The 26,495-nt window shown below is 38.5% G+C and overlaps 2 protein-coding genes across 2 annotated transcripts; one reads left to right on the forward strand and one right to left on the reverse strand.

Annotated features, from left to right (window-relative positions):
• The first annotated feature begins 8,662 nt into the window (after positions 1-8,662).
• Positions 8,663-12,626, forward strand: LOC108671850. The gene is made up of 6 exons (XM_018159446.2): positions 8,663-8,733; positions 8,961-9,023; positions 9,560-9,620; positions 10,765-11,051; positions 11,254-11,764; positions 12,055-12,626. The coding sequence occupies exons 4-6, from the start codon at positions 10,765-10,767 to the stop codon at positions 12,571-12,573; spliced, it is 1,317 nt and encodes a 438-aa protein (XP_018014935.1). The 5' UTR covers positions 8,663-8,733; positions 8,961-9,023; positions 9,560-9,620; the 3' UTR covers positions 12,574-12,626.
• Positions 12,627-15,806: 3,180 nt separating this feature from the next.
• Positions 15,807-24,821, reverse strand: LOC108671849. Its single transcript, XM_018159445.1, has 9 exons — positions 24,666-24,821; positions 23,495-23,644; positions 23,090-23,158; positions 22,422-22,568; positions 21,403-21,613; positions 20,169-20,712; positions 16,826-20,109; positions 16,492-16,592; positions 15,807-15,906 (listed from the first exon to the last, which is right to left on the reverse strand). The coding sequence occupies exons 1-7, from the start codon at positions 24,819-24,821 to the stop codon at positions 16,830-16,832; spliced, it is 4,557 nt and encodes a 1,518-aa protein (XP_018014934.1). The 3' UTR covers positions 15,807-15,906; positions 16,492-16,592; positions 16,826-16,829.
• Between the last annotated feature and the right edge of the window lie 1,674 nt (positions 24,822-26,495).

Genomic DNA, 26,495 nt, shown 5'->3' on the forward strand with positions numbered 1-26,495 from the left:
AAAATATTGAAGATCGGACACAACGCCATGTAACCCAAAAAAAGTAATAAAATATGGAAATAAAAACAAGTTGCTGGAGATATTTCTTAAAAAATCTTGACGTCGTCGGATTCACAATGGAGTGAGATATGAGTATAGCTTAATCAACATTATTACCCATACTATCCTCATTTATGATCGAAAATTGAATACTGGCAAAGAAAATCTCACAATCACTTTTAGTTAAAACGTTCTAGCTCACAGTAAAACAGCAGCAGAAAATAGATTAACACACCAAAAGATGCACCAGAAAACTTAGCTAATTATCATCCATACCGGAATAAAACGATAAACGAGTTTCGGAACCATGCGATAGATCTCGCAGAATGTGGGAAACTCTCAGCACGCCATTTTAAGCGACAAATTCCGGCCGCTTTAGAAGGACTGTGATGTGTGCCAGCCATAGTGTGTAGAATTTAATGTGATGAACCTTTAGAAAAAAATCAGATACGATGCTTCGTTCAGAAGTTACGTCGAAATAAAAATAAGAAAAAGTCGCAAAAATGAAACTTGAACAATCATTTTAAAAAAATATCAATATCCCAGAAATGGAACCCACAACATTATGTAGGCATCACTTGTAAGAAAGGGTATGTAAAGTCTGAAGGTGATAATATAATAGAATAGAAGTGTCGGCGTTGAAGAAATAGGCCCATAGCCTGTTGCCGATTCTTGAACTTTTCGTGACTTGATTCACAAGGGATCCGGCCTTTGGAACCCGATCTTTCCATAACTTTCCAAAATACAAAAAGAAGCAACTGAGATATAAACGCAAAACTGCCTTTTGTTGCAGAAATTGACCGATTTCCAAGTTAGTATACATGAAAAATGAATATACTAACACAAACTTTTTGAAACATTAAAATGTTCGTCAGCAATCAAGAAATGCCTGTATGAAGTTTTAAGCAAATCGTCGATCGTTGAATGAAGCAAGTTCGATACATGACCAATCTATTGTTTTTAAAGTAAACAAAAATTCATCATTAAGCCACCTGCGTCACCAATTCACAAATGGTATCAAGTCAAAATTTTAAAATGAAAGAAAATATTTCAAGATAACAATATATCAACGCAATTTGCCCAGCAATATAGATGCCCGTAAAATCTATCCTCTGCTCCTAACTCTTCGAAATAAATTTATAAAAAAGTCTTTTCTTCTCCAATCCACTATATATTTCAATGAAGCGTTAAGCACGTCTAAAATCGTACAACATTAGACCTAACAAATTTACTACCAGCTGCTTCAATCTCTTCCATGCTTTTTAAATTTTACGATTTGTACGGTGTCTCAGTTGAATTATGACTTCAAATTATGAATTAATACTATCACCTAAAGCTTTATCAATTCAGCCTTTCGCAGACCAGTACAAAATTATTCCTATATTAATTGTCAATTCAATACTAATCATGAATAAACTCATTATTTATTAGTCTATCCTTACAAATTATTTAATAAATATACCTCTTCATCTTGTCATCTCCTGTAAACTTTGAAGAAAAATAAATACAAAATTCAACATGCAGTCGAATATACATTAATCTAACTACTTCCAATTGCCATGCGAGATACTAAAAGCACCATGCGAAGAAAAAGCTTCGTATCAAAGCTTTTAACGGCGCTGCTTTTCGTTTCCCGAATCATTGTCGCTCTGGATCTTCTAGTACGTACAAGCGTTTTTTGTCTCCCTGTGCCGTCTAGTGTCTGTGTGCCGTCTAGTGTCTGTGTGCCGTCTAGTGTCTGTGTGCCGTCTAGTGTCTGTGTGCCTGTCTCTTATACACATCTAGATGTGTATAAGAGACAGCACTACAGGCGGTCATGTCACTAACAAATTACAGGCGCAGTGGACGCGCTACAGGCGGTCATGTCACTAACAAATTACAGGCACAAACATATTGTAGCCGCAGTTTGACGCATCTCGTATAGCGTTTGTTTATCATGAATAATTTTCAGCATCATTCTTTCTCCATGTGTCACTTTGATCTCGACGCAGACCAGTACGGTATGGTGAGAATTTGTCATATTGTTATTTGTCCAATTTCAATTGTTGTTGGATTTATTGCCATATAATGGCATTTTAATCCCTTTATTTATTATAAAGGGATTAAAATAAATTTATTTATTATAAATCTCTTTATTTATTAAAATTTATGGCATTTTAATCCCTTTGCAGACCTAGATGCAAAATAATTTCAACCAGCGGCATAAGGCCTGTGACTTAGCTTAAGGCCTGTTTGATTAAACATTTTTTAAATTCGTTGGTACAAAAATTTTCGGTGTTCAGTTTCAAAAGTTTCATTAGCCATGTACTTGTGTGAATTACGAAATCAGTAAACGTGAAGACCATTGCTAGAATGGTACGTAACCACTCTAGGCTGCAAGTCGGCGGTTACACATATTAATAAATTGTATTATTTTTGCAAGCACATAACCGTCACAAGCAAATATACGGCACATATATATTAATAAATAATATTTTCACAAGCATATTACTGGCACAAGACATAGTTATAAATTATGACATTTTTAAAAACGTATTGCCATGACATGTAATTTTGTTTTCGTCAAACCATTCTACAGGCGAAACACTAAAGTCATTGACATAGCAAAACTAATGTCATTCACGGAGTATAATAGTTTATAATCAAAAATAACGAAAATATATAATAAAGTATGTTATAAACATTTATATAATTTCCGTACGAATATCGCAATACAAAAATTTGTAGTTTTATATTTGAATTGCAGGATAGGAGCCCCTGTCTCGTGCGATCTATGTATACTTCCTGACACACTTGAATGCAGCAACTAATCTGCGTTATTCGTTAGACGAGACACGAATAATCATTCACTCCCACTATTCAGGCATGCAGGCTTTCTTATTGCTCAAAACTCATCATTTAATACAAGGAAAGTGCAAGGAAATACACACAATGTTATTATTTAGCAATGTGAGTTTAATGTTATGTCATGAGATAAAATACTAATATGATTTTTCATTGGGTAAATAATGCAATCCTTACCAGGCATCAATGATAGCATCAGCGTAAATAAATGAAATTTATAAAGTAAAGATGAATCAAATCTTAATTATATTTATATGAAATCGTTAGGAAAACCCAATCTCAATATCCGCTCCACCTTGGTGAGGCAGGGTGCGTCAGAAAAAGTAATCCCTCAACATTCAAGAAAGCTTATTATTTAAAAAAATGTCGACGACCGTCTTGATATTGTCTCTTTGAGGGCCCGAACGCTCATTTTTCTACCGGCGTTTACGAAGGCAGTTCATAAAAATGTGGTCGTAGCTCCAGTTTTATTTCCTCTAGCCGCCCGTTATATTTAGACGAGGTGAAAAACTTACATTCTCGCTCTTCATCCCCGAACATTTTCTTTACTCTAGTTCTCGTCTGTAAATTTTATCCCTTTCGATGCTTCTGTTGTTAGACACAGTTTTTCCTTGTTTATTATTAATAGTGTATTTGAATTTTTTTATTTATTCAGCATTAAAGTGTTTGGAATGTTTGCTTTCTCTCGTGTTAGTTAATCTTCTCCTGAACCAGATCCGTTTTCGAGATCCCACTCCAATATCAACAATAAATTTCTGTATCAATGGCATAAATCAAACTAAAAGCTACAAAAAGTTTTCTGCTACAGCAAAAAAGCTCCTATTGATCCTGCTATATTTTTTTTCCTCTTTCCCTCAATTCTTCTTTATTTTTTGTCTTCACATTCTTTTTTCTCCTCAATATTAAGTCCGAATTTTAATGTCGTTCAAGTGTGCCGTTGGGAAATCTTTCTGTGTGTTGGTCATCAAAATTTCTGTCACGAAATCAAAATTAACGTCGCGCATGTTGAGCCCATGTGACATTCACTGGGAAAATTTCAAATGTTTTGTACATAAATCATTATTTCATAAAAATGAATGAAGAACTTTGATGTTATATGTATTATAGATTTTTTTGTGATGTTGAAATGTCAGACACAAATTAGATAAATATTCCGTATAGCTTTTAAAAGGAGATGGTCTTACACGAATTTACCCACTGTGAAGTCACAAATAATTTCATAAGAATTTCTTCCAGTATACTAGGAAACTGCTAAGTTATGTCCATTCGAAATATTGTAAGCTTTTGATCATCATCCCAAATTAGAAGTCAACGTCTTCACTCTGCATTCAAATCTTTCTTGAAAAAATTTATTCGCTCGCGTTAGAAACAAAATTATTAAATCCTAGCAATAATGTTTTTTCAAACCTGAAGAATCTTATGCATACTATCACCAGAAGAAGGTAAAATGTTTGGTTGATTTATCTCCTGTTATCTGCAAACCTTCAATAAAACCTGAACCCAGTTTAAATTGTAACATTAAATCTCACCAATTTTAGGTTCTATTTGTGGAGAATCTTGGAATTTTTGGACGGAAATCATTGAAAAGCGCGTCTTGGAATCTGATCAAACCGAGACGCAGGCTGCCTGCCAGCCTTCAAGTCTATCAAGCCACCTGATTCCATTGAGCAACGCGAGCCCTTCTATTACGTTCATTAAATCTCACCTGAACTTCCCTACTCTTTCTTTCAAAGTTCTGTCGACCTCGAGACAAAAGCGCGTGCCATTAACAGCCTGGGCGTCAACTGGAACATGCAAGCGCTACGTCTTTCTGAAGACCCGAACTGTAGGGATATTTAAAGAGAATAAATACTACATTGCAGGAGAATTACTTTTGGTGCAAGTTTATTGACAAGAACTGAATATATACATATATATATCTATTTGGATTAAAACAAATTGATATTGGTTATTTTATCGGCAGTATATCTGTTAGTGTGTGAGTATGGGTATTGTGCTGAACATTACACGCACTGCACAAGTTTAACATGTGTGAGAAGCCTTTGGGAACGACTGTGTTCTCAACTTCTCATTGAACTTTCATTTCGGAGGCTTTTTTTACGAATGATGTGTGATAGAAATGAAGTTCAATTTCTATTCTATCGAGTAAAGTGTTGTAAAAAACCACGAATTTATGCCTGATTTGTTAGAAATCTCAATTTTAAATTGTTTGCGGAGCGTTATATGAAAAAAAATCGCGAATATTGAATGAGTCGTCCAACATTTGTTGAAAAATGAACATCAAGAGAACTTTAGGAAGCTCTACTCAATGAGACAAATCCGCTATGGGGAAGTAGCGATATTCCACTGTGACAGTCTGATTTTCTCTGATTTTTACCTGAAAATATAATGCTGTTTAGGGTGTTTAAGTTTGTTGAAAATATTGTTATTCGATCCATGTTTAAAACTATATCAGTTAAACGTCAAAGGCTCGTATTTTTATTGAAAATTTGCATTCATAAATTCCAAACTCAATCATTTTTATAATAAACTAAATTAGAAGAATTTGTTTATAAACGAGTATATAGGAACTAAATATAAAATATATGTTCGGAGATACTGATATAAAATGAACATCTTTCCTTATAAAGTGATGTTTGACTCACAAAAATTTTCCGTCAATTTATCTTTCGAATTCTGCGTCCGCCTTCATTTTAACCTTGAATTTTTGATAATTAATTACTCAATTAATGTGGTCCAGTCAGGGGATTTGTTGTGATGGATGAGACTTTTATTATAATAATAATATCTTCTTTGTGGACGCGAGCTCTCAATAATATTATCAATTTTATAATTGCTAGTTCCTAATATTTCAAGGTATTACATAAAAATATCAGGTGGCTGTTGTAATAATAAACTTACTTGCAAGATTTAACATCCATTCTAAAATAAAATATTATTTTAAATTCGCTCGTTTAAATCGTTTTTTAACTCAACAACCATTTCCTTCTTTAAAACGAAAAACTGGTATATTTTCAAGCTCTGTTTTATGTAATCATTGGCGCTGATATTAGCGCAAAGTATTTGACTTTTTTTGTACCTCATGAAAAATAAATGATCAAATATCTCTTGATAAAACTTTGAGTCCTGTGAAATTCATTTTGTGGGGTTGTATAGATAACAAGGATGAAGCTGTAATCAATGCATTAGAATGAATTATGACATTCCCATTGACGTAAGTTCACAGTAGCTTATCTAACGTCTGAATTCAAGTGACCATGTTTTCAAATTCTTCCCTTATTTTTCACCTGTGATGCTTGACTCATCAAAAGCTATCACATATCAGAAATGTTTGGCTTCGCCTGAGATAACTGTGAAAACCTAAATTTTAGTGATACCTAGATATGGAATACAGAGCAATATTCATGGTGAGATATAATGATGAATATCCACGATAATATTCTTACTAATTTTTGGTTATAATTCAATATTTATGTCACTCAAAGTGTGTAGCCCGAATAGTCTCAACTTTAGCTCTAACGTCATTCTCATAAGTTGGCTGGAATTACTGATGGAGCCTGGTCTAGAAACAGAATGAAGTGCCATCAATATCTGTGGCAAAGTTGCAGCCGAAATGGCAAGTTACGACGAATTACTTGACCAAGCTAATGGTAGGAGTTGCGACGAAATAAACATAAATGGCAAGTTACGACGAATTACTTGGCCAAGCTAATGGTAGGAGTTGCGACGAAATAAACATAAATGGCAAGTTACGACGAATTACTTGGCCAAGCTAATGGTAGGAGTTGCGACGAAATAAACATAAATGGCAAGTTACGACGAATTACTTGACCAAGCNTGGCTCATCAGGTACTAAGTGTACTAGTAGAATCTGCTTTCAGTCGTGTATTAACCGGCCGTATTTCCAGTATAATAATTGGAATCTTGCACGAACAATAATTTTTATTCCAGCTTGTAGATCACTGGGTTTGTATTATAGCTAGCCAATAGGCTCATAATCTGTTTGTATTTTTACATTACTTGTCAATATACACGAACCGACTGTATTTTCATATGGAAGTTCAGTATTTCTTCAGAAGTTTATTATCTGTCGCTATTATTGACCCGCCACTAAATTATGAGCCTTTAAAACTTATTTATGTCATGTCTTCATTGGGGCAAAATCTCGATACGCAAGCCACGTGTCAAGCGTTTCAAGCTCACAAAAAAGGCTGAATTCGCTATAAATAGTCTTAGGAACAACTCTGAATTTATTTCGGGATTTTTGCGATGGTTTTGTGCTTTGGCGTTCCTGACATCTAAACCTGGAGTAAGCTTCGCTACCACCAAGGAGAGGTTCTTTAAGACGACTTTGAACCGATTGTCTTGACGAATATCCAGTGTGCTCTAATAATAAATCCTTCACTAGTATTTGGTTTAGTTCAGGTGAATTTCGAGGCCAGAAATCTTGTGAAGTGCGCTGCAGGAATTGTTGCATGCATTCCTAAGTATTGCGAGTGGAATGACATGGTGCCCAGTCCTGTAGTCATCTGGTATGACTGGTTTTTGATTTTTCGATTCTTCTGGTTTTTGTTCTTGATTCTACACTTTACTTGATTCTCATCAGTGTCTCAGAAATGGACCGCACAAAACGACTTCAAAAACCGAAGGTTCTTGTCCAGCACGGCCAGAAGAGACGACTTCCATGTCTTGAAAACTACTGGATGGAAAATAATTGATCAGTTAAACCGTCACAATTGTAGTCGGGCATGATAGATTACCATCGCACGTTTTTTTGAAAAATTTTTAGTGTTTAATTCCTTTGAGTATTTCGAGTAAACTTGGCTCGAAAATTGTTGGCTCGTTTCGTTAAACTCAAAAGTTTGGAGGTGTAAGGTTTTAAGTTTTACCTTATATGGCAACAACTCGTAATCATTCTCACGAGTTACAAAACTGTGCCTTAGGTCAGTCGTTGCGAAGCAGTCCTCCCGTGAACAACCCATTTCTAGGCCTAGTTGACTGAATGGGCCACTTTTCTGCTGTGTTCCCAGTGAACTTAATCGGCCTCTATTGGTGAGCTGCTTTACTAGATCCAGTTAATTGTTACAATAAATTTGCTATTCTTGTGTCATACTATGTGGATATAAAATGATAACACTTTGTTTATTCAGTTATGTATGTGCCAAAGTAAGTAGTCTGTTTGAATGTAGGTATTTATCTTCAATGTAGGGTTGCGGGTCTGGAGCGGGCTGTCTTCGGGACCGAACGATCCAAGATCTTCTCTGGATAGTTCCCAGCTGGGAAGTGCCACAACCTCGTTACACCCATTGTGACTTGTTTTATTGGGCATGGCATCAAGATTGTCCAGTATCTTCATTTATATCACTGTGTAATTTACTGTTTGTTCTGTTCTAGTTCAATAAAATTAGCTTTGTTAGCAGATGTTTGAAAGTATCCGCGTAACGAACCCCAATGAAGTATAGAGGCTTCATTACAGGAGGCATCTGCTGACTGTTGTTAAAGAGGATTGTGAAAATTGAATCTGTTGACTCCTGCTAGAAAGGATTGAGAAAATCAAATCTGTTGACTCCTGCTAGAAAGGATTGCCAAGATCGAATCTTTTTGGTCCTGTTAGGAATGCCGGGGAAAGAAGAGGCTACGGCACCATCGTGTCCGACTCAACTTGCCGCAAATTGTTGGCTCGTTTCGTTAAACTCAAAAGTTTGGAGGCATTGCAGGCCAACCGAAAAGCTTTACTTCGTTGAGAAACTTTCAGTGCCGTCTAGTGTCTGTGTGCCGTCTAGTGTCTGTGTGCCGTCTAGTGTCTGTGTGCCGTCTGTCTTTCTTCTCGTCCACGACACTACTTGAAGAGTAAGTATCACTGAATTGAAATGTAACCATTTGTGTAAATGTGGATTCGATAATTTTAGTTTCTATGATCCCAATTGCATTAAACATTTTAATCAGTAATTTATAGGGCAATGTGTGGAAGGGCTCTTGTACTGTAAATTGAAATTTGTCGCGATTTCCCATAAATAATTAAAATGCCAATACATATGCATATCCATTAGCTAAGAGTGTCCCGCTTCTGATTCTAGGTGACGCGTCTGCCTTCGGCTCCTTGTTCCTGCGGCTTTCAGCGAATCACTCCTCCCACCATCGTAAGGCTATAGTTTTCCTGAAACACCATAACTGTAATGTGGTCTAGGCTGATCAATCGGCGGTATAAAGTTATCACGTGCATGATAAAACCATAATATTACAGTGCAAAATTCCAGCGCTACTCATCTCTTCAGTCAAATGTACATTATTGAACTACCTAGTACTACTATATAGAACTACAGTTAGTTTTCAATTCACATTCAGAAAAAAATACCTATCGAAGGCCGCTTTGCTGCTGATATATGCTACATATCGTTGCCCTGATTAATCGCAACCTTCTCGTCCAACTTCATAGTTGAAATTCCGTGTCTAGCCAAAATGTACTGAGCGATCGTGAACTAAATATGATCATACTTACATATTCTAATGTCAATCTAGAAACTTATTGTGGTTCAGTTTAAATAGCTTTAACTAGTAGATAAAAAGCTCGAAAACTTAGTTCGTTCAGTTCACAATTTTCTGGATCGTCTTTCCGCTCGATAGCGAATTATGCTCATGTGAACCTTGCATTACCCTTCTTTGTTTCCTATGATAGGATTCGGCAGACAGCCTTGGTACTTCTCTCACCACCGTTCTAGAGCTACTCTCGCACCACCGTAAGTTGAAAATTTCCTACCTGACGGTCCTTGTCATTAAGTTCAATAGGACGAATTCCTGCTTCTCTTCTGTCTGTAATAACCTCGACAGGTTATAGTCAAATAGATTTTAGCCTTTACTCTTTCTGCGTTGCGAATATTTGACAGAATTTCGTTTTAACTGAATTATTGCCCTCAATTCAGTTGCAATTTAGGCCCACTTCTGCCGTGTTGAGAAATGCTATACATATACATGCATAGCAATTTTCGCTAAATTTCTAAACTTTTCTTTCAAAATTTAAGTTCATGATCGGTGGGTCTATTGATGAAAGCTCAGCGCCAAGTCGCAATTGGACTCGCGTACCGTAATTGGTATTTCGCCCTTTATTTTTATCAGAAAGTATCTAATACTTCCCAATGTGTAAGAAGGTAGCTATACATTTATGAAGCACTTCCTGCTATTTTGGATTAAAGCAGCTGTCCCTGTCTTCTGTGTCTTGCCATCACCGCCTTGACAGTCGCCGCACCACTGTAAGGAAATAGAACTAGAGGAGGCTCATTGTGGCGTAATCCTATTAAATTACAGCTTTCAGCTATGTACTTAATTGAACGTGAAGAATGGTGCTTATGGTAAAACTTCTTCCCTTCGAAGCCCTCTATCAAAGCAGCATTGAATATACTTTCAGAAATTGGCTCAATATAGTTACAATGTTCTCAATTCTTGACCTTGTCTCCCGTAACCCTAAAACTTCCTTGCTGTAAGATATTCCAAAAGGTGCAAGGCAACGTGCATTTGCCAGGTTTCAGTGTTACGCACTCCTACTCTCAACATAGCTTCGATAACTTCGTCTGGCAGTCCACGCGTAAACAACTCAGGATTTTTAGTTTAAAACCAGCCCTGTAGTTAAGATTCATTATCTTGTGCATAGCGACATAATATTCAAAAGGCTGGGTTAAAATACCAATTTTACTCGGTGAAAAATTGGCCCCGGGGATGATTTTAGTTCTTTTTGAGGAGAAAACTAGGAACTTCGATTAATATAGTTAATCGTACCGCAATGTTGAATAATCCGTGCAAATAATTTTACTAGATATAATTCCAGAAAGTTCAGCGAATATTCGACAATTTACGTATCACGATCATCTCGAGAAATTCTCCTTCCAGATGAACGCGGTGCAGAGCTTAGTAGACAAGAAGAGGTGGCTTGAAGCGGCCCAATACGTGGTCGATAAGGGGCAGTACGCAACGGTGTCTCAACTCAAGAACGAGGAAGCCAGAGACCACGAGGACGATTCCCTCTCAGACGAGGACTGCCCTAGCCTTGACCAGCGTGTGGTATACGGGCTAATCATGTCGATCAAAAATCCTAAAGATAAGGAGAACGCCAAGAGGTTGGCCTACCAGCGGCTAGGAAAGCCACTAACATCGTACAAGCGGCTTATTTTATTGAGGTGACGCGTACTGGAAAATATTCTTTTCGGGTGAAAAGCGTATGCTTGCTTATAGACCTATCAATCAATCATTATTCCTGAATTTGATTAATTGCATAGATAGTTGACATCAAGTAATTTGAAAAAAAAAGTTAACCGCGATGAATGAAAACCATTGTAAAATTTTTAAGTGTCGTAACAATGCTCTATCGTCGTGTTACAGGGAACCGCAAGAAGGCAAGGCCTTCTACATAATCGCTGCCAACGACACGGAAGCGTATCGCCTGTTCACAATACCGAACGTGGCATTCGTCGGTGCCTGGGTTGCCATCTACGAGCCTCAGGCGGATGGTTCAATTCATGGAGTTCCTGTGCTGAAAACGGCAACATCACTTGTGCCCATTGACCTATCCCCATCAACTTCGCTCATTTCTCTAAACAGTACGGTCGGTGGAGTTACAGCCAGTGAGCCTGTGCAAACCTTCCTACTTGAAGTACCGGCAGCGAGAGTGAAGTTTGAAGCTGCGGGGCTCGTGAACGCATGCTCCTCGCTTATGTGCGATAGCGGAGAAAAAGCCACGTCAAGTGAAGCGAAGTGTCCGGCAATGGCTGGGGGCCGAGCAGGAGCCAAAGCCCTGAAGTGCTCGGTTACCGTGCGAAAGCACGGTATCTACCGTGTGGACTATTGCAGTGAGGTGCTGGCAAAGCTTTTCATCTCGAAGACGGTCCTACAGGTGAATTGCAGTATACTTGAATTGAAATATTTTATTGAAATGCGAATGCCAAGATTATAGGAATATGAATTAAATAGAGATATAAATGAAAAAATTAGCATACATGTAGGAAAATATATTTCAACCATTTTTACAATGAACGACTTCAACTCAATCTTTAGCAAAGCAAAGACAGAACTTTCCTTAATTCTTCATGATTGATAAATAATTAGTGTCTATATTCTGTTACTAATTTTATTTAACAGAACCTTTATAAATTTAAGCGTGCTAAACAATCGTTCCACCTTCAGTCAGACGACGTCGACCAAGACTTGGTCCGAGAAGGAATAACCGAACTAATGAAGCAACTTGCTGCAAAGGGAGTTAATTTCGTTGTTGGGGGTTGGTATAAGCTGTCGACGACGACGGCGGAATGCCCAGGAGAGGCCGCCGCGCAGAAGCGCAATGTCCATATCTCGACGATTCGGCCCAACAAGCTCCTTAGAAATGACGAACTAATCCAGCCGCCAACTCCTGTGATTCGTAGACCTCCAGTAGCCACCCCAAGCGCCGCCGTGCCTAATGTTAACATGGCTCGTTTCATGACCGGAAACCTTACCGAGTCCTCGGATGATGAACTTCAAGTTCAGGTACACCGACCCAGTATCGGAGCAGTTGCTGGCACCTCTGGTAACACGCGACGTAAAACCCTGCAAGCGGCGAAGACTAAGAAACAACGCACACGGGAACAGGAAGACGAGGCCATAACGTTGGAAGGACAAGAAGATATATATGAAGACGAGATTACGTTGGAGGTAGAGGAGAATTAATCCTTGGCGAATAAAATCAAATATGACTTCGTTTTTTTTTCATTTAATAGAGATTGAACCCCCCTGCAGTCATTTCCTTTACCTTCACTGAAAGGTTTCCAACGCTCAATCTACTATAGTATATGGTTGAAGGTTGACAATTTTCTTATTCTTTTTCTCTATGCGACGAATTAGGCTCTTGATAGGAACTGAAAAGTTGAATATCAGGTTTCCAAGGGACATTTTGGAAAAGTTTTGCAACAAGTAGATTTGAAATTTTGAAATAATAGTAAACATAGGGTATTATGGATACAGATTGGAATCAACGCTAATTGCGGTTGTAGGTTGAACAAATTTTTTGAAACCTTAGATCCTGCATGAAAAGAGGTAGCGATTTCTGGCAATCATCTGTGATGCAGGACCCTTTGCCATCGTATCTTTTAGTCTCCTTTAAATTTCAAACTGTGTAACAGAACTAGTGACGTGAACAAAACTGCAAGATCCATGCAGTTCTACATTCGTGTACCTTGACCGAATTTTCATGTCATGAACTAGATAAGCCGAACGCTAATCGCGCATTGTAGTATCGTTTGAATGATAGTAACATGCTTAGCCAGAACAATTTATCGCAGTCGAGAGGAGCTGACAGTGATCTTAGAGTGCAGGGAAAGGCGGTGACCACTGTGCGCCTGATGCGCAGAGGCTCAACCATGCAAGGACGAACGTCGCTATGTCGAAACTTTTCCAATTCTGAAGTTATTAGAAACTACACGGATTGATGTCTCACATTATCCGTGATTGATCGAACGATTTTAAATTTAGAGTACCAAGATATCCTGAAGTATCTACTGGAATGTCATTGAAGCTTGGATGCGAGGCGTCTCAAGTACTCGCTAAGTAGAATAATCATGAATTACCAGACTGCAGGTGCTTCATCGCACATGCAAGAGACGTGGGTACCCAGGGCGTATCAGCACAACGCCGGCTACCGCCTGCGGCCGTAATGTGGTAAACTTGAGCTCCCTTCAAATATTCACTTCGTAAATTCAATAATCGAATACATTCTGCCCGGAATTCAATCCATATGAAATTTGTTGCATCACAAAATTAGGCAAGAAAACCCAAATGACTCCGTGGTTTGAATGGCAAGACGAGCGTGAACTATCGGCTTTGACAACAGCGGTCTTCACAGCTAAAATTAGTCACTTTTATAGCATCGCCCAAACTCCAACCCACTGAAATGATGAAACTCGACCCAACACTTTATTAAATTACAGGTCAAAAAATTTGACGCACGGCTATTACGTTGAATCACAATTTATTACAAGGGAACCAGATCCATTGCTGCAATATCTATCGAGAGAAGATTTACTTTTAATTTACATACACAGCCCAGGAGGAAATCTGCATGGTTGAAACGACCCTCCAAAGGAAAATTAATCCTTCCAAAATCCATGTAAACTTTTTTATCAAACGACAGTTATAGGCGAAAATAATATACAATAGTGTAATTCTGATGATATTACACTTAACATTAACTTAGAAAGAATCTACAATACACAACTAATAATTAGGAATCACTTATCGAAGTTTCATCGACAAAACTACTTTCTTAGACTAATTTTTAACATCATTTAGCTTACATCTTGCGGGCTCACTTCAGAAGAATCATTCAGGAACATGTGTAAAATTTTCACCAAATCATGTGTCAAGAACCAATCCTGTGTCAACTGATAACGAGCTGAAGCTTAAAATTCAGTCGTCGAGTTCAACGAACATAATCCTAATAACTTGATTAATATATTATTGATACCATTAAATCACTCCACAACTACAACATACGGCTAATACCGTATAGCTATTTTTACAACATAACAAACTACTAGTTTGTAAAGTATGAACGATAAAAAATATATTTCAAAAGGGACACAGCGTATAATAATTAAAAAGAGCTGATAATGAATACGCACGTAGTCAAAAATCTAATTTCAGTGTACACTCCGAGCTACTATTGGAAACAGATCTGTGACAATTTTACAAAGTAAAAACTTAATAATGAACAATTACATGGGTTTCCAGGATGAACTTGTACACCCGTCAGTTCCTATTCTAGCTCACTGCTATCGCTCGTGCAGGCTAATGACAAATAAAAATAATTATATAATAACAAAAAATGCTTTCATTGCACCAGATCCGCCAATCTCAGCTGTTCTGTTGGAAACTGCTGTTCAAACTAAATATGAACGTTATTATTATACTAGCGGTCATTAATTTCGGTCATGAAAAGTAAACGAATCCATGTTAAAAGGGTATGACACATTCAAAGTATCTTTAGTGACACCACTCAGCCGATTCAAGTAGTCAGATGGGAGCGATTTCTAGCGCTTCAGATCAATAAGCCGATTCAATAAACTGCGATAAACAACTCAACTCATTCAAGGATTCTTGTAGACGATCAATACTATAAAATGACACTTAATTTCATGGACACGAGTCATTTTCTATCTTTTAACGAACCTGCGACTTACGTCGCTTACAACCTGCAGCAAAACGCATCGTGGCCACGCTGCGCGCGGCTGGGAGCAGGTGCTGTAAATGACAGCACCTGCTCCCAACAGGAAGAATACATAAGAACAGTTTTTAAAATACAAGTCAAATTATTTTGTTGCGAATAGAAATGTTTTACTACGTCAATGAAGAATGCAGCAGAATAAAAAGTAACGATGATGCCATTGAAAGCATTACTAATGAAAATCGCAAACATAAGGAAATATACCGAGAGATAAGAATTACAGCGATCTGGAGCAATTCCTACTCACTGTAAAGTGCACGCGCGCCATCATCTCGCACTTGTCACGAGATCTTTGCGAAGGCAACATCACGTGCTACATGATGCAAAAGTCGCTGGACAACTTCAAGCCAGCCTCGTAGACTGCTGCAGCATGACATCCCTCACATTGGCTTCACCCCCGTGGTCATCAGGGTATGATGAGTAGAAATAACGCAGACAATTCCACGCCTGAAAAAGCAATGATTTCGTTACAACTTTCTAGGAATTAATACTCGGGACAAAATCAATAGAAATATTACATACACCAAACTGTGCGCATATGCAACAACAGCCAACACTTCATTAAGAAAAAAACTATGCTAATCTGAAAAAGTTTGTAGATTCTAATAGAAGAAAATGTCATCCTAAAGTGAACAATACAATGTAAAATGGAGTAATTATAATAAAAAAACATGCTCACTGCTTAAAATACAGAAATTGATGTTCACGCTAGGCTCCATGACACGTCGGAACTGAGCAGCAGGAAAGGCGCCACGATGAGAGTGATGACAATATACACGCATCTGCAGAGAAAATTGAGAATTTGCAATGCTTCAGCTTCAAATGTCTGACAAAAATAAAACCTCGATCGACTCTAACAGGGTATTCATAACTTGAAAAAACGTAAAATTTCACATATAAGAAGCAGCATTTCATCCATCAAAATTTTTTTTAATATTAATACCAAATGATAGGACACAACCGAGTGCAGCAAAACTGTCATCCAACACGATACACCATCAAACGAATTAGAAAGTAAGTTTGGTAACAAAAATAATTACCAAACTTCGTAAAATATACGAATGGGAGCTAACGCTAGGCAACATGACACACGTCGTAACTGAGCAGCAAGCGATTGCGACCCGTACAGCAAGATGAAAATTTTACAGAGCTTCAGATACAAATGTGTGAAGAGGATAAACATCGACAGTCCATCAAACAGTTTGGAAATACATTGAAGAAACATGAAGTTTTATTAAGAATATATAGCAAGCGACTTTTTATTCCTAAAATAAAATTTTAGCACTCAATCTAATATTGCGATAAAAATTTTCCAAAACGATACGATATCAGACGAATGAGAAATAAAAAATATTTACCAAACTTACTTCGTAAAATATATGAATGGGAGCTCATGCTAGGCCACACAACACGTCGTAACTGAGCAGCAAGAAATGCGCAGCAACGATAGTGGCAACAATGTCCGCACCTGGAGAACAATATGAAAGTTTTACAAGGCTTCAGCTACAAATGCGTGGCAAAAAAACCACGGCAAACAACTGATCACTTTGGTTTGAGTTCGCTTAATTTTGTAAGTAATTATTTCCCACATCATTAACAAACGTCGGCAGCTAAATGGAATACAGTGAGAATCACATAAAAAACATTACGATAGCAAAAAAATGCAATAAAAAGGCAGTTTTTCGAAACAAGCATACTCACCACTTTAATGCGTGCTCAATGCACGTTCTCCGCCACCGCCAATGGACACTTCTTCTTCATTGAGTTTTAAGCATGTCTGCCACTTCAAGGTGGGTTGTCTGGGCCTTTCCTCGGCAAACAAATTTAGGCCGACAGTCAATGCTTGGTGACTCCTAGCCTCATTTCCGTGTTCAGTTTGTATCCTTGCCTTCCAGGAATTGATGAAGTCCGTCAGTCCATCGTCGTAATTGCCTTGGGTGAAACCAGTAATGAAGCACGCCAGCGCCCAAGGTCTCAGCGATCTTGTGGCCGCAAGTGCAAGAGGATCGTTGAAAAGCTTCAAAGCTTGCCGCAAACTAGGTGCTTTATCGATGCGGTACGAGTCAAGCTTCAGGCTAACGACCATGAATATGAATCCTGAATCGGTCGTTGGGACACAGGCGGGTATGGACGGATAAGAACAAGTGCTTGGGATTATTCCATCTCCTTCCCGAATGCTGTCACGAGCGACCAAAATCCCATCTATGAAAGCACCCCAAGGATCAACCACTTGCAAGAGCTTCTTGATGGCTCTCAAAGTGTCAACTACATCCCCGACGAAGAGAAGATCGTCAAGGGATTGGACTCGGCTCAAGATGACAAGTAACTGATTTTTGTCCCATAATGAGAACATCGGATGTTCCAAACTTATCTGCGTGGCTAATTTGGGGAGTGTTTCCCCAATGCTTCGATGAACAGTGGTGCAGACGAAGTATGCGAATGGCCACTGTTCACGTTTCGCCTTGGACATGTGGACTTGAATTAACTGAGGTATCGTAAACCTCCTAGCCAATGAAAAGACTGGCCACTCATCAGGCAAAGCATCCACGGATACCACTCTGACTCCCGGCGGTACCAATTTGATGGTGATTCGTTGAGCATGCCGAGGAAGACTGAGGTCTGGCAACTGGAGGATAACGGCCAATTGGCCTTGGCTAAATTTCGGAACTCTACCGGCTGGCGTGGAATGGTTATAAGTGAGCCTGACAACCTGATGACAGAAGAGGAGGAGCTCAAACGGTTCCTTGACTTGCCGCGTCAGTTGTTTGCTAACAGCAGCGCTGGCAGTAATCCAATTGCCTCCAATTACTTCTACCTCGTCGTGTGCCTGTTGTACGATGTATGAAAGACCAGGCGTCGCTTTCTTTTGCTTCAAATAGATACTGACAGCATAATCGACCGCAGAATTCTTGCCGACGACTCGCTGGTACTCGTCGGGTACGTCTTCCCAGCTCTTGACAAATTGGTGCGGTGCACATCGGTTTCTTATAATTGCAATGATCTCCTGTACATCGTGGTCGTCTAACCTAGTCTTTCGAATACATTTTATAAGGGTTTGGAGTTCGGGATCACCCCTGGACCTCACGAAATGTTTCAGGCAGAGTACATGGAACATCGTGAAAAGGTTTGGCATGAGCCAGATGCTCCGTCCATTCACAGGTTTCAGTTGGCAAGGGTCACCACAGCAAAGCAGCAGCACACCTCCGAACGGAACTGTGGTGTCCCTCAATCGTCGTAGAACGAAGTCGATAATGTTCAGCAGCGAGGCAGGTAAGAGACCAATTTCTTCCACCACCAGCACGTCAAGTCTCTTCAGGTATGCCATTTTAACTGGGCTGGCACTCAGGTTTAGAAGACACTTTTCCGCAGTCACCGGCACACATTCAATTTGGCTTTTCACTGTTGGCATAGCGAACAACAAATGTATGTGCTCGCCTCCTAAACTTCGGGCGCGCTCGGCAGTGGCGGCGGTGATGATGGTCCTTAAGCCTTTCGATTGCGCGTAAATGCAAGACGTCAGTAATAGGTGAGTCTTCCCAGCTCCAGGAGGTCCAGTGATAATTGGACATGGCACAAAAACCGGCCCTACACGATCAAATCGGTCAATTGCATTCACCAAAGCATTCAGGCACACAATCTGCTCCGCATAAGATGATCTGCTTTGTTCAGGCAAGCGCTCAATTTCCGGTACAAAATCAAATTTCTTCATGCTGCCAAGAATAGCTGGGGCGGGACAATTTTTGATGCCTGATGTTTGGAGAACAGAAGCTAAAGTCTGAGCTCTTGAAGCTTCCATTTCATGCAATTTCGTAGTAGCATCCTCTCTGATCGCTCTCATCGACGCCAACGGAACTTCAACGTAATCGACGCCTTTTGTGCGAAAGAAGCATAATAATCCATCCATGGCAAGACTCAAAAGCCGCGAAAACCCTTTCACACCGTAAGGCAAAGACTGCAGCTGAGTCATCACGTACAGTCTGATGATAGACAGGGCCTCTTCTTCTGTCGGATTGTTTGCATCGGCAATGAGATGGGCATACTGAAAAGCATGCAACAGAGTAGGGCCCCTGAAAATGTCAAGTTCGGTCACAAATGACCCAAGGGTGAGCAGGAGATGGATGAAAAATTTATGAATCGATGTGGGCTCGATAGCGGTAAAAACGACTATCACATCCCTGTCAGCGCTCATATCAACAAATCGAGTAACAAAATTTGAGTTACTCCCCTGAAGAACTTCATGATGAAGGGCTTCGAAAAGTCCATACATCTCCAGGGTTCCAGGACGAAGGTGAGCTCGGTTAGCTAGCTTTTCGAAGAAACGACGGACATCGTTCACATACCTCTTCCTCACCCGAACTAGCTTGCCGCTGCCATCAATCCAAGGGCACTCACTGACTTCTTCAGAAACTGTGATGACTTTTGCCGAAGTAAAAGAGAACCACTTCAAATAGTCGCCAAGCTTCATCACCTTGCGCAACTCAGGGGGACGAACGCTGAAGAGGGAGGTGTTATCAACGAGGTATGGAGAGTTGACAATCTCACTCATGAGCAAAGTTTGCGACCCTGTGAAACGTCGCCAACTTGGGAAGCCAGCTCGCAGAGATATCCCCTTCAAAGTGCCGTCTTCATTTATTAATTTCTGGATGTAACCGCTGTGTTTACGATACACTGCTTGCCTGTGTTCAGGGGCATGTGTTGAGCAATGGACGAAATCAGCAGAGCAAACAACAAAAGGGAGTTGATGACAAAACCAGAGCATTTCGGTGAGGGTGATTTCCCGGCATAATGATTCCTTCGCCATTTCAGCTTTCATTTTCTGGTCGTGAGCAATTTTTGAACCAGAAATCTTGGCATGATAGAGATCGCGAGGTTCAACATCGACTACAGTAGCATCCTTGCCAGTGGCGGTGATAACCACTTCACGTTTTTCATCGGCGCCTGCGGCATATTTGGCCAAATAGCTTGTTNGATCATCATGTGCATCACTAAACCATTGGGATTAACACCATTGCGTTTACTGAGGCGAGAAAATCTGAACGGCAACCTCCCTACATTATTACCAGGATGAACTATTTGAAGCACTTCTTTCCCCTTGGCTCTTAATTCCCTGCGGTTTTCATCTTGAGGACCTGCAGCTAAACGAGTGTTGTATTGCATCAAAATATTAGAAGCGTCGTGGACATTGACGTAGGTGCCTGTTTCTCTGGCTTTCCTTATAGTTTCTGCGTCCAAAGGAAACTTTTCGTAAGATTCTTTCAACTCTTCATGCAAATCATTAGGCAGAGTTTCACCTTCTCTTAACGAATGGTAAATATCAGGTCTTTGATTTAAACTGAGGCCCATTGAATCAATTTGCAGTTCAGTGCAAGGTCCACAAACGTAAGGCTTCGTGGTGAGACTAAACGACGAGGCACCGCTGGAATCGCCGTATTCGCGGAAGACGACATGGCTGCTGTTGAATTCGTTAGAGCGACCAGCCCTAACGAAATGCGGATTTGCAGACAAGGGAGCAATGAGGTCGGGACGAAGCTCAGACGTGCTACCCAGGACCGGATTGCAGGGCACGTGAATATACAAACTCCTGCCATCTGCGTGTATTCTTTTTGCGCAAGTCACAACACATAGTCCCTTCTGCTCGTCAATTATTAATGTAGCGGCATACATGAAACCCTCGTGCATGCCTTGGCTAGGCCAATCTGGACGCATGCCACTGAAAAAATTTGCATTGGCGTTAAATGATGTGAATTTGGGACAGATAAAGCCCAAATAATGCACAAATGGCAGGTATTCGACGTCCTTTCCAACGTCTCCATCGAGGTAAGTGTTGCACCCCATTGGACATTTCACAGAAGGGAAACACGTTGAATTCAATTTTGACGCCAATATACCGGCATGTTTGAAAAGATCATTCCTAAATTCTTTCAACTTTTGAGTGCCATCATCGGATTTCGAAGGAGAGTCCCACACTGCTGATATTCTAGCGCTCATTCTTGGGACTAAGAGCCGAAAACTTTCTTTGATGGTGCACGGTAAAATTTCAACTAGTCTCTGTGAATTAAAGGACAGCGTCTCGCTTGTCAAGAAGGAGAATATGACAGCCGGCCAAGCATGAGCCCACTGTGGGTTTGGCTCGCGCGTCCCTAAATAAGCGGCACACTCAGTGCAGAGGAGCGCAACATTCAACAAGTCTTGGTCACCATATAATCGCCTGGTGACAATGTTCACTTCTCTCAAATCGAGAGAGAAATTATCGGTGACACAACGATGACAACACGCACACTGCAAAGCGTTCCCTGTTCCTGTTGTGTCTTCATTCATAGAAGTAGACGAATCCAAAGACATATCCTCTTCGATGTCTTCATTAGAGCACTGAGATGCGTCAACATACAGATCTTGAGAAGCTGAACGCTCTTGCAATGAATTCTGACGAATAACGTCACTAAATGCGCCGCTTTCGCCTTGACGACGTGACATGGAACGAGTTACTCTCTGAATAGACAAAAAAAAAATATTATCAGGGACTATCAACTAACCACTAAAAATTTTTATTAGGAGGCACAAAACTCCATCAGACAAAGCGCATGACAGCTTCCACTTATCGTTCATTTATAAGGCATGAAAAAAATATCAAGCGTAAAGGCTTAATACGCTTAAACAAAATACAGGTGCACCCGAATTTGTCGAAAGCACTCACAACAATAATTTACTCTATGCCTGTTTCTACTGTTAGGATGACTTAAAATTATGAATAAATGTACTTAGGCGTGAAACTTTGTGAAGAAAATTTACTTGATTATTGCACGATCACAAAAGTAAATAATCGTTTTTTTTTCTTTACTGAGTATATATGAGGCAGACTAAACATGTCGTATGTGATAAAAAGCTTTTAGACAAGAATTTTCTACATATAATAAATCTTCTCTGCTAAAAAGATTAAATTTTTTTAAATAAAATAATATAAAAATTCCCTTTTACAGGTAAACATGACATCGTTAACAGATTGTTCATCGATTGAATATTCTGATAGTTACCGACTCAAAGCGAGAATTATCCTGTATCAGCGAAGTGATAATTCCAAGTACTTTATTAACTTCCAAGTACTTTATTAGTAGCGTAAGTGCGACCTAAATATATCAAGTATCCGTTATAATAAGATAAAAAAATAAATATTTACCCATAAATTTCGGAAAATTTACCGATTTACCCTGACGACGTAACTACAATAAAAAAATAAATCAGCGAGAGCCGCTTGACGTGTTGACCAATTCATAACTCATATAGCATTTAGGTAACTCACCATAGTAAGATCTGTACTCGTCGAACGCGAAGGTCCGATTGAATCTGCGGGCAACGGATCAACTTCCCGAGATGAGCAGCCTGCCTCGGTACGAACGGAAGCGCGGTCCGTAGCACGCTGTCCAGACACGAAGTCATCCGCGGTAGTCTGAAATATCGATTAAAATTAGTTTTCTTTATATTACATGAGAGATGACACGCGAATCATTTTTACATCCACCACGAAAAATGACATTGAATTAGATTATTGTTTGAAAAAAGTGTCCTACTTTATAACGGATATTTGAAAAAAACTGAATTGAAAATAACTGAAAATGCCGACTGACAGTGAAATAAGACCAGTTAATTGGGTAAAAAAAATTGGTGGAAGATAAGCCATCGTCCGAAAAATAAAATTTTCTTCAAATATTCGCACCAACAAATGCAGAATCTGGACGACTCTTCTTCAGTCTCTTCCTAGGAGGACTCTGCTTAAGTTAATTATTATTTGATGAAAATTTTTTTGGCAAATAAATAATTCTGATTACATATTTCTGACAAAATTATTGTGATATTGCACATAGACAAAACCCATTAAAATTAGAATGCAGACAACAGTGATAAATCATAGCCAACCATGCAAAACAACTGTGGACTATATAACTTGCGAAAAATTCATCTATTACTCACTGCCGTTACTGGTACACTAACAGTTGCAAACTCTGGATGACCTCTCTTCAGTCTCTTCTTCGGAGGACTCTGCAAATAGCAATGATAATATTTTAAAATCAGGTAATACTAAAAAATTGAATAAACGAAATGAAAAATCACCAGGGACAGAAAATATGCAGAACACGTTATAGCAGTAGAAACGACATTTAAATGACAATTCACAAATTATTTAAACTTGCTTTATATATACAAAAACTCAACTGATACGTTATCCAGTTTCATCTCAAATGACCTTGACTCAATTCCATATACCGGTACTTAATTTTAAAGACTTAACATATCGAATTATTATCTGCATGAGCTTGACGCGATAACTCATTAACAGCGCACAGAGCTTACAAATAAACAATGTAGACAACTAACCAAAGACAGATGTGTACTTGTAGCGCCTGAAGTGCCAGCAGTATCCGCGTACGACACGTCAACGCCTCGCGCTTGGCAGCCTTCCTCAGGATGAACACAGGTGCTGGACGTAGCACGCTGTTCATGCACGCGGTCACCCGCTGCAGAGGTCTGAAATATTGAGAAAAATTTGATATATTTGGCCCAGTGTTTAAAGTTCAGAGTACCAAGATTGGAGCAGAGAGGTGCGGGTTCAATCCCAGCTCTGTGTGCCAGTTTCTGGTCAGAAAGGGCGAGGAGGCCGGGCGGTTAAGCAAAATAGAATTATAGCAGTTAGTTGTGAGTTCGAAACCGTAACAACCTGTGAATGTTCTTTGATGTTAAAAATCAGCGACAGGTAATAAACGCTGAAACCGCTATTGTAATTATTATTCATATTACATGAGAAATTTGACAAGTCAACAAATAACAATTGGTGCATCATGGAGCTCAACAAAGGATATCATCATCAGAATGTATAATAAATTTTGCATCAAAGGATGTCACCAAATAAGACTATTACTTTGAAATTGTAAAATGCTACCTAATACTTGGAAAAATATTGAAACCGGAGTGGCAACAATAAAAGAAATTCTAAAATTCTAACAAACAAAAATTCAGAATACACGTCCAAACTAAATAATTTGAATATCACACATGCACTTCAAAAGTTCAAATTAAAAATATGAATGAAGTTCATCCTAATGAAATATACCTATTTAACAACTTAAAAAATTGTCTATGGACCATAATCAAACTTGAATAATAAATATTTATTGCAAAATACTAATTGTCATAACCGTTACTTTAAGAAATATAGAATATTGATACCCCTTCTTAAGTCTCTTCTTTGTGTGTCAATAAAATAAAGTCAAAAGTCAATTTTTGGGAAAAAATTGGGTAATATGGAAATGTATCTGATCTGCAAAAAATGTAATAAATGATGTAAATGTAATACAGCTTTTTAATTAATTTAAATTACAATTGGACAACTTGCCCTTTTTTTAGTCATCAATGTAAAATCATGTCATGAATCCTTTTCTTAACCTAGAATTAAAATATTTAAAGTAAATATTTCTAGCAAAGGAAATAAAAGTAAACCATAGTTATAAATTTTACACAAAGATGGCTAACACTGCATGGATACCAATACCTTAGAGATCTGTGCTGTCAATGAAGCTGCAGGTGCGGACTCAGGGTCCACAGCACCACCGACAGGATCATCTGTGATGCCGCAGCGCTCAGTGTCATGACCAAAGAGATGGCATGATGCGCAGCGTTTTCTTTTGGGCTTCTTTTTCCACGGCATCTGTAATTTTCAATTGAAATTTTTAAATTGAGCTTCAAAATTGTACATGTATTAAACTCTTTAAAAACTTGAGTCTACTCTTACATTAAGGGCTCTCATACTCAAGTATCAGATATTAATTAATGAGCTTTGGTAAAGCTAATAAATACTGCATGCTGTGAATCATGTGGCTTACAACTAAATTGATGACACCATTTTTCTTTAATGGATATTCATGGAATGCAGCTGGCATTTTTCAATATACCCAATATACCGATTCATTCTGGTCTAAAAATGCTTTATTGTATGGCTAAAGTCGAAGTAATTAATCAACAAAAGTCGACAGGTATAGTAAATTATTTCTTATTATGAAGCCTAATATCAAAAAGCATACAGATTTTCCCAATTGTTTAGTAAATTAAAAAAATATACATTCTCAAAACAAAAGGAAATATTCTGAGATTTCAAAATTCCAGCATCATATCTACAACATCTTATGAAAATAACTTGTTACATGGTTATCAATGCATGCTTCATGAAACAATTATGACAGATCCTTATCAAAGCTATCAAGTAATAGCTTCAATTTTAGGTACAAGATAAGCATTTAAACAACAAAATAAACAAAGCTCAAGACTTAATATTAAATACGGGTTTTTATTAGCTCAATGATGTATACATGGCTTGATGGATAGATAAGTAACAAGAATTAATACCAACGTTATTAGATAAATATGGGCTAGTTGCAAAATATTGTATAGAGTTCCAAAAAAATCAGGAGCATATACTGAAGATGATTTCTCAGATTAACCTAGATTTAGGGAGCATGCATCTTGATACTAGAATAGCTTTAGTGATGAATATTCTTGGCCATGGCAATATATGGATATCCATTGCAAAATAACTAATATATTACAATAAATCTTGACCACTAAGGTACTTCTGGCAACACATCTTCAGTAAGGCTAGCAGCATTTCCATCCTATAAACTTGATCTCGGTGATGCAATGATCAAACTCTGCTGAGTAGCATGCAAACAATGTATTTAGATATTGCATTATTAAATGATTATCTTAATTATTGAATAGATATACAAGAGGGAATTGGTGAAATTGAATAAAATCTGGATCCACCAAACAAAACAAAAAGCAAATCTTAAAGCACACTAGCTGCAAAAAATACTTTTATTATGAAAATGTAATAATGATGAGCATCAGATATGTCAAGATAGAAAATGGCTTCAAAATATTTTAAGCCATGCATGCAGTTTGTAAAATCTCAGTATATAATTTCCCTTTTTCTAGATTATTTTCTGAGATACCGTCAAACGGGGTAATAAGGGACGGGCGGGGTAATATGGGACAGTCCTCCAATATTTTTTGTTATTGTAGCAGCTAAACTAATCAAAATATTGCAAAACTAAAAATAGTGACGTAAAGTTCAACATTTGTACTATCTATGCAGCATAAAGCGAGTTGAGAAATCATTTATATCATCTACAGAGGAAGAGGAGGACTTCAGAGTACTGTTAGTAATAGATGAGTACACTCTGCATGCTTCAAACGTTTTAAAATTGAGTTTATTTCAAGTGTCCCTTATTACCCCGTTTCCAGATTAATTCAGGAGCCTTTTATATTGCCTCTAGCACCTTACAAATAGAATATGAAATTTTTTGGAGATGCCATACAATAGCCT

Source organism: Hyalella azteca, unplaced genomic scaffold (assembly GCF_000764305.2).
Source record: "Hyalella azteca isolate HAZT.00-mixed unplaced genomic scaffold, Hazt_2.0.2 contig12252, whole genome shotgun sequence".
NCBI lineage: Eukaryota > Metazoa > Arthropoda > Malacostraca > Amphipoda > Hyalellidae > Hyalella > Hyalella azteca.

What these genes read in the sequence shown, in the direction of transcription:
- LOC108671850 (XM_018159446.2), top strand. Translation starts at nt 10,765, where the DNA reads ATGAACGCGGTGCAGAGCTTAGTAGACAAGAAGAGGTGGCTTGAAGCG. An exon ending in AAGCGGCTTATTTTATTGAG is followed by an intron (nt 11,052 to 11,253) that starts GTGACGCGTACT and finishes GTCGTGTTACAG; the next exon opens with GGAACCGCAAGAAGGCAAGG. An exon ending in TCTCGAAGACGGTCCTACAG is followed by an intron (nt 11,765 to 12,054) that starts GTGAATTGCAGT and finishes TTCCACCTTCAG; the next exon opens with TCAGACGACGTCGACCAAGA.